The sequence below is a fragment of the Electrona antarctica genome (genome assembly GCF_951216825.1).
Source record: "Electrona antarctica genome assembly, chromosome: 5".
Classification (NCBI taxonomy): Eukaryota; Metazoa; Chordata; class Actinopteri; order Myctophiformes; family Myctophidae; genus Electrona; species Electrona antarctica.
Window position 1 is genome coordinate 22148194 of NC_136810.1, and position 19576 is coordinate 22167769.

Consider the following 19576-nt stretch of genomic DNA (forward strand, 5'->3'; position numbering starts at 1 on the left):
TATCACTCAGAAAGGGATTCATGTGGAAGGTCATCTCATTCCGAGTGGTTTTTAAGTACATTTTTGGCATTTAAAGTTGTTTAAAAAATATTCAAGACATTTTTCATGGGTTCTTTTTGCCAAATCCTTTAATATTAGTGTAATTACTATAAATGTAAAGGTTATTCTTCGCACAATCAGTCAAAATGTCAGAATTATATCACCTTTAGGAATAATAGGTCATTTCTGGTGGCCATTTTGGATTTTTCCCTAAAAAAAGCCTTTAATGTGTCTAAAATGTTTGGCACCCCTTCTGAGATGGTGAGATACACCCTAAAGAGTGCGTGTACCAAATTTGGTGCTTTTATCCACCGCGTAACGATTTGGCCATTTATTGCCGATAATATCCCCTACTAATGTTCATGTCGCTGCAACACTAACCTCACTAACCTGCGAGACATGGCCAAAGCATTTCCGGGGGTCCCCAGCCCAAAACGTTGAGAACCCCTGCTCTACTGCAGTCCCTTTCCTACAGATACAAACGCAATGAAGCCATAGACACACACCTGTTGCACTCCCTCTCCTCCGACGTCTCTCAACTGATGGATTCCTGGAACGCTGCCGATCTTGTCCACCTCGTCCAAGAACACGATGCCTGTTGTACCACAAATGTAAAACAACAATGTAATTCTAGGGCTGGGTACTCGATTATAAAAACTGGTGACTAAAATGTGAGTAAAACTAAATCATGAGAACTATTCATTAATGAAAAAAATAAAATCAAAATTTTGCTTCCCAAAAACAACACGGGTATCGTAATGGTTTCCATGTGTGTTTTCTCTCACCTTGCTGGGCCTTCTCCACCGAGTAGTTGGAGTCCTGCAGCAGCTTGGCGATCACCGACTCGATGTCTTCACCCACGTAGCCCGCCTGCGTCAGCGTGGTGCAGTCGCAGATGGCGAACGGCACGTCCAGACACTTGGCCAGCGTCTGGGCCAGCAGCGTTTTACCTGGAACAAACAGAAAACACACACACACACACACACACACAGGACTTTAAGCAACTAGTCAACTATTCAACTAGTCGACTAGTAAATCCACTAGTCGACCTTGTTGGTACTAGTTGACTAGTTGATAAGAAAAAAAACAAAAAAACTTTATTTTTTTTTTTTTTTTTTGTAGGCCTCAAGATCAGGTAGATTATAGTTATAGTCACCAATGTACAGTTTTTAAATGTACACATATTTATTTCCAAAACAAACAAAAAACAAAACAAAAATAGTAGGCAACTAGGCAACTAGTAAAAATGACTAGAAGTGAATGCCCCCACACACACACACACGTTTTACCTGGACTAACAGAACCCGAACCCCCCCCCCCCCCCCCCCCCCATAGCGGCCCATGACGCCATGATTAAACAATCAAGACACGAGGCGATCAAGAAATAAATGTAATCACCCACGCTGGTACAAACATGCGGTCTAAAGCCCTAACCACACCAAAGGGTCGAGACTAGAGATACTTTTCCGATACTGTATCGGTATCGGAAAAGTATCGGATCGGCCCTTATTTGGTCATATCGGGTCATATCGGTATTGGCGAATATCCTAGTCTAACCACCGATCCGACACAGGGGTAAGCGGTTAACACTATGGGCCTATAGCAGTTAAATAAAATGCAATACATTACATTTGCAACCCAGGACTTTCTAGCCTCACAGCTAGAAGGTCCTGGGTTCGATTCCCGCTGGGGACGCGGGAATCGAATCGAAAAGAAAACGTCGGTAGGGTCTGGTTCGGGACGAATTTGAGAACTCTACACCTTATTGGCCATTTATTTTAATAAAACTGACCTGAGCCCGTTGGACCTAGCAGCACAATGTTGCTCTTCTCCAGCTTGATGTCTGTGTGGTCGGAGTCGAGGACTTCCCCGCCCCTCCGCTCCTGAGCCGGCTGCTGATTGGCCTGCTGCTGCACGGACGCTCCCAGGGCGTTGCCATGGGGACTGATGCCTGCGATCTGCAGCAACTCTACAAAAAAAATATAAAACATAACTATTAATTAAACAACCCTACAACATTATAAATGATAAAACTATTAATTAAACAACACTACAACATTATAAATTATAAAACTATTAGCCCATTTAAGCATGACGTCGCAATTTAAAAAAAATGTCTTCTGAATCCTGACAGTTTTCTGAAAAACCCATGTTTCTGTCAGTGGTATTCAAACATTTTCATGTCAAGGACCCCCAAAAATATATGAAATTGGCCGCCGACCCCCATCTGAAAATATGTTGTTCCAGGGACCCCCGCCAGAAGCAAAGATTTGAGCTAAAAACGTTGGCTCTGAAAGAATATATATTCAATGATTTGTGCCACATTTTCACGATTTAAAAAAATCGCTAAAGCATACTCCGTCTTTAACACACACACACGTCATTGTTTATGTATTAGACGAGCCATTAACCCATTCAGACCTGAGGCTAAACCAGTGACTTACTTGTGAATCTGTATTCATCTTCCCGTCTTCTCATCTCTAGTTCTATAAAAAAAGGAACATCAACATTTAACAGCTCTAAAGAAGACAATAAACAATCTATTTAACATCTCTAAAGAAGACAATAAACAATCTATTCAACATATCGAAAGAAGACAATCAACAATCTATTTAACATCTCTAAAGAAGACAATAAACAATCTATTTAAAAACAACTCTTTTCACAGTTGGATGATAATCTGTTGGATAATCGTTTGACCATGATGACTTCATGGTCATCAAGTAGCCTATGATGACGACATCATAGTCAACAACAAGTAGCCTAAATTAAAATTACAAATCATTAAGACTGAGTTTAGAAGACCCAAGATTATTGTCTCCACCAGGCCGAAGGCAGCGGTGGCCGAGCGGATAGCGGCGCGGTCTAGATACCGGAAGGTTCCCAGTTCGAACCAGCCGTCCGACACGTTAAAATTACCACCGCTGAAATGCCCTTGAACAAGGCATCAACCACTACGATGAAATGTGTTCTATGAGCAGGGCCTGGCTGGAAACAAGTTCTTGAGCTTAGCCCAGATACCCTGGGTAAATATAGATTTCATTTCATTTCATTTCATTTCATTTCATTTCATTTCATGGGGAGAGAGTATGTTTTGCACTCCGTCCGTGTGTGTGTGTGTCCGTCCTTCCGTCCGTCCGTCTGTGTACAGCTAATCTCCGGCACCGTTAACCCGGCCGATGCCAAACTTTGCACACACACTCCCTGGATGCCAACGATGAACCTCTGCCCCACATTTTCCAGAACGGCCTGTTATAGCGCCACCATGAGGCAGCTTTTCACATGTTTTACCTAAAACTGCACCGATCTGCGTGAAACGTTGCATGCACACTCCCTAGAGGCCAAGGACAAACCTTTGACCTGCATTTTCCGCATCTGCCTTTTATAGCGCCACCAGGAGGCCGACTTTTGGAAAACACATTTTTTGATATTACTCCAGATTCTGTCCAAAAATCGTTACACAGTATCTCTATGGTCATGTGCTCAAGTCGGATCTGTCTGATATTTCATATTCCATCCTAATTGGCTATAATTGGCTTTCACAGTTTGCAAGATTGCCCCGTTTTGAACAATAGCCTCAAATCATGAAATCATGAATGCAGCATGCAATTTACGTGAAATCTTTCACACATTTTCTTACTAGGCTGAGGAATATATCCCACCCTTTTCACATTGGCCTGTTGGCGCCACCAACAGGTTGATTTTTGCAAAACACATTTTTGGAACAAAATGCCTCAAATCATCCAATTGCCATCAAAGGCGTATGAAGAAATGGCAATCGGTACACATGATCTCTGTAGTCATGTGATCAAGACGAGTCTGTTGGATTTCTCAGATTGTACACTGATTGGCTAAGATTGCCTTCCAAAGTTTTCAGGAGTGGCCCGTTTTGTACAAAATGCTGCACATGTCCTGCTCATCCAGAATTCTATCCTCAGAGATGCTATGAGTGATCTGGCTCTGCATTTCCTCAACAAAACATCCTCCTAAACATTTTGCCAAACATCACACACACTCCTATCCTCCTGGTGGAGACCTGTGCCCGGAAGGGCACTTTTTCTAGTTTAGACTGGTTTACTGGATTACTTAGGTCTGCAAAGATGAATACAATTTAACAATCGCTCTATTTATGTTTACATTGTGTTTACATTTTGACTAAAATGTCCACCACAAGCCATTTACAATTTGGCATTTAGCAGAAGCTCTTAATCCGGAGGAATTTATAGCAAGCAAGAACAAGACATGACAATGCGCCAGATTCATCAGTATGAATCATTCGTAAGCTAAGAACCTAACAGTGGAATCTATATAATGAAACTATGCACTATAGAGTGCTATGTCTACATAAAATGCTATCCAAACTTCCAAGTTACATAAGTTGAGCCTTTTGCATACGCCCTGTAAGGTCGTCGAGGCTAGGGCAAGTGATATGGCAAGTGCTACGGGCAAAGTCTGAAGTGGAGTCTGAAGTGGAGTGAGTCTGCAGTTCTGATTGCAACGGGAAGTTCATTCCATAGTTTTGGAGCGAGAAGGGCCATGAACACTGGCGAGAGAGACGCAGGTTTCTCCACCTCCACAGCACTCCTGGTTCCAGGAGGTATGTTGTTGTATTATTATCATTATAATAAACTAGACCTGTGCCTACTTGGGAACGATGCAAGTTAGGAACCTAGTATTCAATACACGTTGTCATAGCAACTGTTTTAACCGTCTGTCTGTGTCCCTTTTGTGCCCATATAATATATGGAGAACTCTGCATCTGTCTGTCTGCCTGTGTCTGAAGAGTGCAAACTGACTGGTTAAGTAATCAAATGGCAGGTGTCGGGGGGTTGCCATGGCAGTCAATCGGCTGAGGCAGAGGCTGGGAATGCTACAGGTGAGGGGACTTTGGCTCATTAGGTCCACTGACTGGCAGAGCCTGACCAGAGCCTTTTGTGGCGTTTCTGGACAACCAGTGTATTCGACCGACTGGAGGCCGGGCACTGCACTCCCTGTGGTGGTGTGGAATGCGTGTGTGGAATTTGAAGTCGGTGGGGGGGGCGAAGGGTTCTCGAGTTACGTGGATTACAGATGTACGAACACACAAAGACATTTATTGTAAGATGCAGGGACGTGCACAGATAGACATCACAGGGGGCTTCAGACCCTGCCCTTTTACCCGCCTGTAAAACAACTGCCCTCTCCAGACCACGAGTGCAGCATTTACTATGGTGAAAAAAAAATGCAAATGCCATACTGGAAGGCAGCATTCAGGAGAATTGCTTTTTTCCGAAGTCTCAACACAGTATTTTGGCGTTGAACAAATTTGTTTAGAAATCCATGTCGTACGTCCGCATCTCCACTAGATAAAGAGTGCTGGGTTGCGCCCCGAAAACAGCTGATCACACGTTGTGAGCTTGTAGATCTGCTATATTTTGTCCAAAAGTACCCTCTTATGGGATTTTTAGCCACTGCCTCTGTGACACTCTCTGCATGTCCCTGGTAAGATGGACACTGACCACGGCAGGTTTCTAAGATGGACACTGACCACGGGGCGTGAGCACGGCAGGTTTCTAAGATGGACACTGACTGCGGGGCGTGAGCACGGCAGGTTTCTAAGATGGACACTGACCGCGGGGCGTGAGCACGGCAGGTTTCTAAGATGGACACTGACCGCGGGGCGTGAGCGCGGCAGGTTTCTCCACCTCCACGGCCGTCCTGGGGCTTCCAGGAGGGATGTTGTTGTAGATCCTCTTGTAGTGGTTGTACACGGCCACGGCCAGCACCTTCTTAGCGTATGACTGACCCACCACGTACTTGTCCAGGTACGCATAGATCTGGAATAGACAAACAGCGAGATCTTATTTTCTTGGGGGGAGGGGGCGGGCGAGTTTTTACCTTCTTGGGGGGGGGTTACCTTCTTGGGGGGAGGGGGGTTCTTACCTTATTTTGGGGGAGGGGGGGTTCTTACCTTCTTGGGGGAGGGGGGGTTCTTACCTTCTTGGGGGGAGGGGGGTTCTTACCTTCTTTGGGGGGAGGGGGGTTCTTACCTTCTTGGGGGGAGGGGGGGTTCTTACCTTCTTGGGGGGAGGGGGGTTCTTACCTTCTTGGGGGGAGGGGGAGGCTTGTGAGCGAAGGCCATTTTGACGGCCTCGGCGGCAGCAGCGTCAGCCTCTTTGTTCAGGGTCTTCTTACTGTCTGTCTCAGACAGAACCACGAAGAAATGGTGGCATTTCTCGCATTTCACAAACCGCGTCGACGCTGGAAGAAGAAGAAGAAAAAGAAAAAGAAAAAGAAAAAGAAGAAGCGGCATATAATTAGCCCTTCGCCAAGTCCCTCCCCAACCCGTCCTTGTCCAATAGGCACGTTAGCAGCGAGTAGACATTATTTCAATAAAATAGAAATACGAATAAATGTATTCGGAAGAAAAGGTATCGAACTCAATAATACTAATCACAGTGATTAGTATTATTGCCATCACCCAGGTGGGTGAGTCGTGTAACTTTCCCGACGTTAAGCCGTGTATGTGTTCAACAACACAACCATGCAAAATAACACTGGCAGCTATGAGGGGACGAAAGCTTGCCATCCTTAGTAACGGCTAAGCTTTTTTTTTTACAATCGGTACCGTGGGCGGTGGTTAACAAACATTATAATAATACAAAAAGCATAAAAAGTATTTGCACCCATTTACCCCCAGATGAAAATCATGTTGTCATGAGGTGACTTAAACCCCCTTTACACGAGAACGGTGTCCATAGAAAAAGGCAAAATAAAGTATAATTTGCTGGGATCCCTTTAGGCGTTTTCGGGAGGGTGAAAACACAACAAAGTGAAAACACCTTCCAGAGTGGAAATCTTTGAAAACGCCATCTCCTCCCATCTCCATGTAAAACAGGCTAAACAGTGAATCCACAAAACTTAAGGCCGGCCCGGCCTTAATACCATACCGTGAGGCCCGAAAACCCAGAAAAATAACTCATGCATCCAACTAGCTTTGAACTGAGCCGATTTGAATTTCCGTTAGGGCGCTAGGGGCAGATGAAATGTATTATTTGGGTGTATTATTTATTTATTTATTTTTCACAGAACCCGAGGCTAATTAGCATATATTTTGGGTAGGGTTCGAGCAGAATTTGAGAACTCTACTGGTGACTTACATACAAAAGGTCTCCACATTTGGGGTAACTTACATACGAAGGTCTCGACATGCGTGCAGGGATCTCCACATTTGGGGCAGCGCAGATGGTTTCCTCCCTTCCCTGACCCTCCTGAAGAACCAGACAGTCTCTTTCCCTCGCCGAGGCTTTTCTGAGGACCACAAAACAAACGACTCAATGCACAACACTCAGTTAGGACCATTAGTCACGATTACAAATGGAAGTTGACGATTCATTGTCACACAAATAATTGCGATTAACGATTTCATTGTGTATTTTATTTTTTTGCGTTGAACATTGGAACGCTAAAACTTCCGTTTGCCTTTAGGCTTCGTAATCACAAATTGCAGAATATGACAAATAACTTAAATATAGAAATCACTGACACGATATTATTTTTAATATTATTTTCATTCCAAAAATAATGTACAAAATAGCAGAAATAGTTTCTGCTATTTCTGCTATTTTTGAAAAAAAATCAACATGGAAACAATTGACGATTATGCAGAAATAATTGTGATTATCTCAAATAATTGCTGATTATGTAATAATTATGATCATGAAATAATTGTGACAGGCCTACACTCAATGACAGATTTAGTTTTTTCCCCAGATTAAGCCAGTTACTTAGTTTTTAACACTGGAGTAGCATTATGCCATCAAAGTACTAGTTTTTACCACTGGAGTAGCATTATGCCATCAAAGTACTAGTTTTTACCACTGGAGTAGCATTATGCCATCAAAGTACTAGTTTTTACCACTGGAGTAGCATTACGCCATCAAAGTACTAGTTTTTACCACTGGAGTAGCATTACTCCATCAAAGTACTAGTTTTTACCACTGGAGTAGCATTACTCCATCAAAGTACTAGTTTTTACCACTGGAGTAGCATTACTACATCAAAGTACTAGTTTTTACCACTGGAGTAGCATTACTCCATCAAAGTACTAGTTTTTACCACTGGAGTAGCATTACTACATCAAAGTACTAGTTTTTACCACTGGAGTAGCATTACGCCATCAAAGTACTAGTTTTTACCACACTGGAGTAGCATTACTCCATCAAAGTACTAGTTTTGACCACACTGGAGTAGCATTACTCCATCAAAGTACTAGTTTTTACCACTGGAGTAGCATTACTCCATCAAAGTACTAGTTTTTACCACTGGAGTAGCATTACTACATCAAAGTACTAGTTTTTACCACTGGAGTAGCATTACTCCATCAAAGTACTAGTTTTTACCACTGGAGTAGCATTACTACATCAAAGTACTAGTTTTTACCACTGGAGTAGCATTACTCCATCAAAGTACTAGTTTTTACCACTGGAGTAGCATTACTACATCAAAGTACTAGTTTTTACCACTGGAGTAGCATTACGCCATCAAAGTACTAGTTTTTACCACTGGAGTAGCATTACGCCATCAAAGTACTAGTTTTTACCACTGGAGTAGCATTACGCCATCAAAGTACTAGTTTTTACCACTGGAGTAGCATTACTCCATCAAAGTACTAGTTTTTACCACTGGAGTAGCATTACTCCATCAAAGTACTAGTTTTTACCACTGGAGTAGCATTACTCCATCAAAGTACTAGTTTTTACCACTGGAGTAGCATTACTACATCAAAGTACTAGTTTTTACCACTGGAGTAGCATTACGCCATCAAAGTACTAGTTTTTACCACTGGAGTAGCATTACTCCATCAAAGTACTAGTTTTTACCACTGGAGTAGCATTACTCCATCAAAGTACTAGTTTTTACCACTGGAGTAGCATTACTCCATCAAAGTACTAGTTTTTACCACTGGAGTAGCATTACTACATCAAAGTACTAGTTTTTACCACTGGAGTAGCATTACGCCATCAAAGTACTAGTTTTTACCACTGGAGTAGCATTACGCCATCAAAGTACTAGTTTTTACCACTGGAGTAGCATTACGCCATCAAAGTACTAGTTTTTACCACTGGAGTAGCATTACTCCATCAAAGTACTAGTTTTTACCACTGGAGTAGCATTACTCCATCAAAGTACTAGTTTTTACCACACTGGAGTAGCATTACACCATCAAAGTACTAGTTTTTACAACACTGGAGTAGCATTACGCCATCAAAGTACTAGTTTTTACCACACTGGAGTAGCATTACTCCATCAAAGTACTAGTTTTTACCACACTGGAGTAGCATTACACCATCAAAGTACTAGTTTTTACCACTGGAGTAGCATTACTCCATCAAAGTACTAGTTTTTACCACTGGAGTAGCATTACGCCATCAAAGTACTAGTTTTTACCACACTGGAGTAGCATTACACCATCAAAGTACTAGTTTTTACCACACTGGAGTAGCATTACTCCATCAAAGTACTAGTTTTTAACACTGGAGTAGCATTACTCCATCAAAGTACTAGTTTTTACCACTGGAGTAGCATTACTCCATCAAAGTACTAGTTTTTACCACACTGGAGTAGCATTACTACATCAAAGTACTAGTTTTTACCACACTGGAGTAGCATTACTACATCAAAGTACTAGTTTGTACCACACTGGAGTAGCATTACTCCATCAAAGTACTAGTTTTGACCACACTGGAGTAGCATTACACCATCAAAGTACTAGTTTTTACAACACTGGAGTAGCGTTACACCATCAAAGTACTACCTTTCCACCGTCGCTATCCTTCGCTGAGCCGTCTTTAGAGGCAAAGCTGACGGTGGGCGTCTGGGAGAAGGACCGGACCCTCGCCCTGGGGGGTCCCTGGGGTCCATTCTGGACCTGGACCTGTCTGCTGAGAGAGTACTGGAACCTGGAGCATGATAAACCTGGAAGACAAGAGATTATTATTGTTATCATCATCATCATCATCATCACACTACCCGAATCAGAATAGGGTCGACATGGTGTCTGGTTGCTTATAAGCACTCCACTTGCCTCCACACTTGCACAGACTATTTGTAAGTACTCTGCCATGGTTAATCTACGCTTATTATCTCGCCCTCAATGTCTTCACATTACAGTACAGTTAATATAAAACACATTATTCAGGCACATTTCAGCTCTTTCACCTCTACATGCTCAAAATGTGCCATGCGACACATTTTGAGCATGTAGATCTGCTACTTTTACTACTTTTGTGTGAAATAGAATCATGAAGTAGGGCATTAAATACGCTAAAAGTTAAAATACGGAGATATGAGGTTTCTGCCAGACAGTATATGCAATGTGAGACTCTGGAGTGAGTGAGGAAATATAGTGGCCCTCTGGAGTGAATGAGGAACTATAGTGGCCCTCTGGAGTGAGTGAGGAACTATAGTGGCCCTCTGGAGTGAGTGAGGAACTATAGTGGCCCTCTGGAGTGAGTGAGGAACTATAGTGGCCCTCTGGAGTGAGTGAGGAACTATAGTGGCCCTCTGGAGTGAGTGAGGAACTATAGTGGCCCTCTGGAGTGAGTGAGGAACTATAGTGGCCCTCTGGAGTGAGTGAGGAACTATAGTGGCCCTCTGGAGTGAGTGTGGAAATATAGTGGCCCTCTGGAGAGAGTGTGGAAATATAGTGGCCCTCTGGAGTGAGTGTGGAAATATAGTAGCCCTCTGGAGTGAGTGAGGAACTATAGTGGCCCTCTGGAGTGAGTGTGGAAATATAGTGGCCCTCTGGAGTGAGTGTGGAAATATAGTGGCCCTCTGGAGTGAGTGTGGAACTATAGTGGCCCTCTGGATTGAGTGTGGAACTATAGTGGCCCTCTGGAGTGAGTGTGGAAATATAGTGGCCCTCTTGAGAGAGTGTGGAAATATAGTGGCCCTCTGGAGTGAGTGTGGAAATATAGTAGCCCTCTGGAGTGAGTGAGGAACTATAGTGGCCCTCTGGAGTGAGTGTGGAAATATAGTGGCCCTCTGGAGTGAGTGTGGAAATATAGTGGCCCTCTGGAGTGAGTGTGGAACTATAGTGGCCCTCTGGATTGAGTGTGGAACTATAGTGGCCCTCTGGAGTGAGTAAGGAACTATAGTGGCACTCTGGAGTGAGTGTGGAAATATAGTGGCCCTCTGTAGTGAGTGAGGAACTATAGTGGCCCTCTGGAGTGAGTGTGGAAATATAGTGGCCCTTTGGAGTGAGTGTGGAACTATAGTGGCCCTCTGGAGTGAGTGTGGAAATATAGTGGCCCTCTGGAGTGAGTGTGGAAATATAGTGGCCCTCTGTAGTGAGTGAGGAACTATAGTGGCCCTCTGGAGTGAGTGTGGAAATATAGTGGCCCTCTGGAGTGAGTGTGGAAATATAGTGGCCCTCTGGAGTGAGTGTGGAACTATAGTGGCCCTCTGGAGTGAGTGTGGAACTATAGTGGCCTTCTGGAGTGAGTGAGGAACTATAGTGGCCCTCTGGAGTGAGTGTGGAAATATAGTGGCCCTCTGGAGTGAGTGTGGAAATATAGTGGCCCTCTGCAGTGAGTGAGGAACTACAGTGGCCTTCTGGAGTGAGTGAGGAAATATAGTGGCCCTTTGGAGTGAGTGTGGAACTATAGTGGCCCTCTGGAGTGAGAGAGGAACTATAGTGGCCCTCTGGAGTGAGTGTGGAACTATAGTGGCCCTCTGGAGTGAGTGTGGAAATATAGTGGCCCTCTGGAGTGAGTGTGGAAATATAGTGGCCCTCTGCAGTGAGTGAGGAACTACAGTGGCCCTCTGGAGTGAGTGAGGAAATATAGTGGCCCTTTGGAGTGAGTGTGGAACTATAGTGGCCCTCTGGAGTGAGAGACGAACTATAGTGGCCCTCTGGAGTGAGTGTGGAACTATAGTGGCCCTCTGTAGTGAGTGTGGAACTATAGTGGCCCTCTGGATTGAGTGTGGAACTATAGTGGCCCTCTGGAGTGAGTGTGGAAATATAGTGGCCGTCTGGAGTGAGTGTGGAAATATTTTGTAAATAAATGTACCTCTGTGAGCAGCGTTCAAGAAGACCCTCACAGAGGTGAGAGTGCAGGAACACGTCATCACGCTGCAGCCTGCCGGAGAGGCTCCTCGATGTCCTGCAGAACAATCACAGGACCAGAAACATTGAGTATGAACAGAAACACACACGAGATGTCCTCCTGGAGAACACACACAGGACCAGAAACACAAGGTTGCATGTTCTAAACCAGTGGTTCCCAAACTTTTTCATGTCAAGGACCCCCAAAATCATACTCATCAGCCGGACCCCCCCCCCCCCCCCCCATTTGTAAATATATCCCAAGGACCCCCCATAAGAGAAGATTTTTGCGGCTCTAGCAGTGATTTTCAACAATTTATTTCAAGGACACCCAGTTTGAGCTGAAATAGGCTACGGTCCCCTATTTAATGACATTTCTATCTCTGGGACCCCAATTCATATTGTAAAATCAAAAGTTATTTAACTCTGAGAGTGTACAAACGGAACCAAATGGACCCGTTATAGGGTACACATAGGGTTCCATTTGTACACTCTCAGAGTTACAGACCCATGAGGGTCCATTTGGTTCCCAACTATCATTTAGCTGGGGACCCCCTGGAACTCCCTGAAGGACCCCTGGGGGTCCCCGGACCCCACTTTGGGAGCCACTGTTCTAAACATGTTCTACCACTGCCACAAGAACACGGAACCAGACACATTATATGAGCAGAAACACACATGAGATGTCCTGGAGAAACACACAATGCTGTTCTACAGAAGCAGAACATGTTCTGCCAGGACAACATAGACCTTGGAACACATCTGTGTCACCTTTCGCTTTTATTAACCACTTTAACCATCGTTTTATACTTTAGCTATTGGAAAATAGCAGATCTACAAGCTCATGGTGCGGCACCGAGTGCCGTGGGGTATGAGCTTGTAGATCTGCTATTTATTATTTTTAATCATGAAATCGTGTGCAAATCTTTGAATGTATATTCTTTCACAACAAACGTTTTTAACTCATATCTTTGTTTCTGGTGGGTCCCTGGTAAAAAACCTTTTCAGATGGGGGTCGGCGGCCAAATACATTTCAATGTTGGGGTCCTTGACATGAAAAAGTTTGCAAACACAGATATAGAAACTTTTTTGTGGCTGGCTATTTAGATCAGTGGTTCTCAACCAGTGGTCCACGGACCACGAGTGGCCCTTGAGGGGGTTCCATGTGGTCCCCAGCTAAATAATGGAGAGTTCAGAGTTGCTAAACCAAATGGACCCTTATTGGATCTTTAACTCTTACTCTTGAGAGTGTAATATGAAACAAAATTAATCCCATTGTGTCACAGTATGTGTGATGTTGTGTTATGTGGTCACTGGTCAGTAGGCCTGTCACAACTATTAGCCAAATGGACAGGTTCGTAACTCTGAGTGTGCACATGGAACCAAATGAGGATTTGGCAAGCACATATAGCATATTTATTAGGGGTGTAACAATATAGTAACTGCATCGAATCGAAGTATATCGAAATGAAAACAGCAACATTGACTATGTATCGTATCGTTTTGCAATGCAAATAATCGGTATCGAATCGTTTTGCTATACAAATAATCGATTATATCAATACTACATTTTTGTGCGTGGTATTTATAAATTTTTAGAAGAAAAAAGAAAAAGAGGGGTTTAATTACTTAGTTTAAAATAATGTCAATGTATTTTAAATAGTTACTGTATCGATTTCAAATCATTGATTCGCTGTGACCACTGAACGATGACCGTGGATTAAACACACACACACCCATACAAACAAATATTAAGGTTTTTAAATTAGCATAGACAAAGAACTAAACAATATAGTTAAAACCGGTTGACTTTTTTCTCCCAACTCTCCCTGGGAAGAGAGGGGACGAGCAGCAGCACGGGTCGTGGTATGGAGGTGATCAGCCTGTGGCAACATTGTGGTGTTATGGAAGCCCAGGTTTGTATTTGTATTTTGTATTTGTTTGGTTCAGTCTCGTGTCTCACACCTTCCTCTTGCCAATACAACATAGATTCTCCGTAGGTTTCAGGTCAGGCCAGTTGGCTGGTCAGTTAAGCACATTAATACCATGGTCAGTACACCAGGTACTGTGGGCAGGTGCCAAATCCAGCTGGAAAGGAAAATCTCCATAAAGCCTGTCAACGTACAGCACAAAGTGCTCCAAAATATCCTGATAGATGGCTGTGTTGACTCTGAACTTGATGGACCAACACCAGCAGATGACATGCAGCCAGCCAGATAGAAAGCAGGCCCGCCCCCCAGAAATATTGTTTTTGTTTTTTATAATAAATAAATACATGAATAATGTGGTGGTGGCGTCGTGCATGCAGGCCCACCCACCCACTCCTGGCCACTAGGCCCACCCAAAACTTCAGGTCTGGCTTTGCCACTGATGATGACATTGACATGGCACCCCACATCATCACACTGACCATGAAAACGTCACTCTGGAGTCAACATCATAGACAGACAAATATTACATTTTGAACCTTACTAGCCTGCAGGTTCACACTCTTCCTCAGTGCCCACCGTCTTCTGTCACCATGTGGGTGTATCCACTGTACACCCCGCACGCACGCACGCGCGCGCACACACACGCACACACACACACACACACACACACACACTGCACATTGCACAACATTCTAACTGACACTGTAACACAATATGCTGCTGGCATGGGCAACAACAACAATGACAACTTGTCTTGTTGTCAACATTAGCTTCCTATGAGCCATAACATACCAGATGTCACTCCTAAACAAACAAACAACAAACTATAGCAGTTAGCAGAACGCACTACTAGGCTAAGCTTCATAGGCCTACTACTATGGCTGTCATCATGTTAAGTTACCTTACCTCAGTGATGTAAACAAACACGGTGTTGTCAACACTGAGGAATCATTGACATGTCTTTATGGCAGTCCGTTTCACACAGAGAGATGTGTTTGTGTCGCTGGCAGGCAGTCTGCAGCGCTGTGGAATGATAATAATAATAACAACACTAGTGTGTGTGTCAGATAGAGCAGAGGAGGTCGATGCTAAATGCTAATGCTGCTAGCCTCTGGACTAGGCTTGCTTCAGTGTTGTTAGTTGCCAGGTACTGACTGTCTGCGAGAGAAGCAAGCGAAGAACCATTATTTATTCAGCATTTGAGCCACGGAGGACAGCCTCTCAGACCCAAAACTAAAGATTGTTGATGTTTTGAAATAATAATAATTAAAAACAAAATATATAAAGGGACCTTTACATTTCAATATGTTTAAACAAAATTTAGGAAGAAAGGACAAATAACAAGCTTCTACACCAGGGTTCCCCAATTAATTTTCCTCAAGGGCCATATTTTGACTAGGGTACCAGACTGGCCGAGTAAATGTGTTTATTTTTTTCATTAATTAATTAAGTTTAGAATAGATGTAGAACAGTGGTTCTCAACTAGTAGTCAGGGGCCCACCAGTGGTCCTTGGGGAGGTTCCAGGTGGTCCCCAGCTAATAGAGTTGGTAACCAAATGAACCCAGGACCCTTAATAGATCTTTAACTCTTGAGTGTAAAATGTATTCATTTTCAGGGCAAGAGCCATTTTGAAAAGATATGGGAGGGCTCTAGCAGTGATTCTCATCATTTTAATTTGAAGGATGCCCAGTTTGACATGCATAGACTACTGACCCCCATTTAATGCCATTTATATCTAAGACCTCAATTTATTATAACTTTTATTATTTATTTATTTATTTTTATATCGTAAAATCAATGTCAACTTAACTCTGAGATAGTACAAATGGAAACATGTCCAGGGCAGGAATTTCACGGCGGCCACGGCGGCCATGGCCGTCGTTGCCCCTCTCTTTGGCCTTGTGCCCCTCGAAAAATGATATGCCCAGACGGCCACAGTGGCCGCGGTGCCCATGTGCCCCGACCGGCGCCCACAGCAGTTCATTTTACCGTTTTTCCTCAATTTTCCAGTCATTACGGTAACCTTCCCCAAACGTCTCGCGCAGACCAGGCGCAGACTTGTATTGTCTGTAGGCTATTGTAGTTGTGTTGCCATTTGCCAAGTGGTTTGATTATTTTGCCTCCTCCCTCCTCCTCCTCCGCTCCATGCACGCATACACGCACTGACAGCTCTCACTCACAAAGACACTCAGCGCTTCAGGATTATTATTAGCCCCATATGTGCCCTCTCCCTACGCTCATTCTGTAGCTCCCCATATGTGCCCTCTCCCTACGCTCATTCTGTAGCTCCGAGATGAGGTCACAGACAGAAACACCTCCCACCCCGTTCAGAAACGGCGCATGTTTCCACAATTCCCCATTGCTTACCCTTTTCTTAACAATGCACCAAAACCTTGAAGTGACGTTCCGGGTTTACACTAATTTACCGTCAACAACGCCAAAGAAAATCCAACTAGCGATTTGAACCGAGCCTTTACGAAGAGAAATTTGTCAGTCGCTTCCGTGTTTATCAAGGGATTGGTGCGTGTGCGCGGGCATGTCGAGTGAACTGAAGTCAGTTGGACATTTTCGACCAGGCGAGGCGCCGGGGAGGCGCTAAAGCTTTTCAACTTCCTTGAAAAACATGCTAAACAACCGCTGTAACGCTCGTGTAACCGTTTAAAGTTGGATTTTCTTTGGCGTTGTTGACGGTAAATTAGTGTAAACCCGGAACGTCACTTCAAGGTTTTGGTGCATTGTTAAGAAAAGGGTAAGCAATGGGGAATTGTGGAAACATGCGCCGTTTCTGAACGGGGTGGGAGGTGTTTCTGTCTGTGACCTCATCTCGGAGCTACAGAATGAGCGTAGGGAGAGGGCACATATGGGGCTAGATTATTATCACACAGAGCCCGTGTGTTAAGACCAACGTGACTCGTCTTCATGGACATATAAACTCACAAAACAACACCACGCAACTGCAGGACTCCTCCACCATTTACCACGCTATCGTCTGCTACGTTAGTTGACAGAGTAAATTGTTTAAACAGCCAACGCTGGCCACTACACGGCTAATATCGCTAGCCAAACGCTAGTAGCCAAGCACCAGAGCGCGCTCACTGTACACCACGCGTCGCTCGCTTAATAATCATTCATTTCTGTATCAATGCGGACATAACGTGGTAAATGTTCATAAGCACACAATTGTACAAAATGCTTTTTACACTTGACTTATCTCCAGAGTCCTCAGTCCTGCAGCCCCACAATGCCATATGCCAGTCTAGCCTTAAAATCTACATTTATATGTTATTCAATATATTACTTTAGCACAAAATATAGGCTTTTCTAAACCAAGCCCTCATTCAAAAGTTATGTAAGTAAGTAAGTAAGTAAATGTTATTTATAAAGCACCTTTTGAAACAAAGTTAGAAGGTGCTGAACAATTTGCAAAGTATAAACAATAGAAGAAAATTAAAAACAAGGAACATTTCACACAGTTGTGACTATAGCAGAACAAAAACAAATAAGGCAGAACAGAAACATAGGGCTATAAAAATGAATGTAGGCTATTTAAGAAGAACTGTTCTGAACCAATGTTCGCCTTTAAATTAAAAAAATGTAATCATCCATAACCTTTAAGCTAAAATAATGATGACCGTGGACTTAAAATCATTGTTTTAATTGATGGCCTTCATGCCCTGGCACTTGGCCTTGTGCCCTCAAAAAGTTGACCACACTAAAGGCCAAGTGGCCTTGCCCCTAAAAGGATGAAATTCCAGGCCTGAACATGTCCATTTGGTTCCATTTGTACACTCTCCATTTGTACACTCTGAGTGCCAAAAGCCCTTGAATATGATTAGAAACAAGCCAAACATGTAACCCACACAACTATCGAGTCGACATTTGCAAGTGACTTAACAGCAAAATAAGCCCAAAGTCGTTTATAATATGCAAATATGGCAACACTGCTGTCCTGCTGCTGGCTTCTTGACTGGAGGGTCGGTACAGCAGCTTTAGACTAGAGGACCTACACTACCGCCACCCACTGGACTATGTCTGGTGGAGGTAAACGGGGAGTAGCTAGCTAGTATGCAGAAAAAAGGATTGAAAAATGTTTTAAAGTCAAATCGGCAATATACATGGCTGCTGGACAGTCTGATGATGTTATGCAAGCTGACAGTTATCCAGTACGGCCTGGAGCAGTCTGAACTCCCGTGAACTGAACTGGCAGCCATTTAGCCTTTCAGCCTTTACTGGGGGCTTGCTCTAAACAGGGCCATCATCAGGAAGGGCCGTAGAGTACGTAATAAAAGGATAGAGGCGGAGGCGAACCGGAGCGACAAACCCCCCCCCCCCTCCCGCTATTAATTTCAGTGGTCAAATGCGGAAGTGAAAACGAGCGCTCAATGTTAAAGCCCAGCTGCACAGGGTGTCCTCGTCATAAATCCACAGGTCCGCCTACAGTTCACACTCTAACCAGTAGGGCCGAGTGCTTCAACATTGGAGAGCCTCCTTGGGGGCTTGGGAAGGGCACTAAACAGTGACATCATCGGGAAGGGCCCTAAACAGTGACATCATCAGGAATGGCCCTAAACAGTGACATCATCAGGAAGGCGAGAAAGGCGGAAAAAAGGGCAGTTATTCAGTACAACTACCACATCGGGCGGTAAGACTCTAGAAAGGTCTGTGTGATGTCATCAGACTGTGACCTATGAATCCATATTCCATATGGATTCACATATCGTAATTACACATTGTAATTACGTCACCATTGACGGCCAGTTATAACCCAACTTTAGTATTGAATTCCATTTTTTTACAGAGAGGCTGAGATTTGAAAGTCCGTAGCAGCAAGCAGAGCGCACAAGTATAGTGGTTGTGTTCTGACGTATGCACGTGACCTTGGGAGGTACATATACTGGACGTTGATACCAACCAAGCATACGTACATAAAAAATCACACCCGTGTGAACTGAGTGGTGTAAGGTATTATATAGCCTGATCAGCTCTGATCTGACGTAATGAAATCACACCCGGATGTGATTTCACAACTGGCTTTTTTTGTGCAGAGAAAATGACCACGGTTGCTACGGTCATCCAGTTCACCCGGGTGTGATTTAATTACGTCAGAAATTATTTTGAACATAGCAACCATGCTCATTTTTTTCTGCACACAAAAGCCAGTTGTAGGAGTGGTTTACACCACTCAAAAAGCCAGCCGTTGGACAGAGAGTTCGTTGGACAGAGTTCGTAGCGGTCGACAGTACTTGCGTGCTCTGCTTGTGCACTAGTAGGCCATTTATGGCTTACTTGTGTGCAACGCGCAAGTAGGCACTCGACAGAGTGCAGTTCTAGTTACTTGCGCAAGCAGAGCGCGCAAGTAATAGTTTTCGCCCAGGGCGATGTTTGATGCGTATGTGCCGTGCCAGCGTATGACATAATGACTACTTGTGCTTGATATGGCAGTGGTGTCAGATTACATACATGTATACAGAGGGGCATTACCTTTAATCCTCCCGACACTAAAACATATCGTCATTA

The 19576-nt window shown here is 43.8% G+C and overlaps 2 protein-coding genes across 2 annotated transcripts in view; both read right to left on the reverse strand.

Annotated features, from left to right (window-relative positions):
* Nucleotides 1-15198, reverse strand: part of LOC306923738 (ATP-dependent clpX-like chaperone, mitochondrial) — a 38208-nt gene extending 23010 nt beyond the window's left edge. Inside the window, exons 1-10 of the mRNA XM_079502011.1 lie at nt 14965-15198; nt 12093-12185; nt 9836-9996; nt 7212-7329; nt 6122-6279; nt 5693-5855; nt 2484-2525; nt 1832-2008; nt 825-989; nt 546-634 (exon numbers count right to left, since the gene is read on the reverse strand). Coding sequence (XP_079358137.1) covers nt 546-634; nt 825-989; nt 1832-2008; nt 2484-2525; nt 5693-5855; nt 6122-6279; nt 7212-7329; nt 9836-9996; nt 12093-12150 — 1131 coding nt within the window. The 5' untranslated portion in view covers nt 12151-12185; nt 14965-15198. The remainder of the gene's footprint in view (nt 1-545; nt 635-824; nt 990-1831; nt 2009-2483; nt 2526-5692; nt 5856-6121; nt 6280-7211; nt 7330-9835; nt 9997-12092; nt 12186-14964) is intronic.
* Nucleotides 1-19576, reverse strand: part of pkp3a (plakophilin 3a) — a 486421-nt gene that overhangs the window by 70965 nt on the left and 395880 nt on the right. The window lies entirely within an intron of this gene.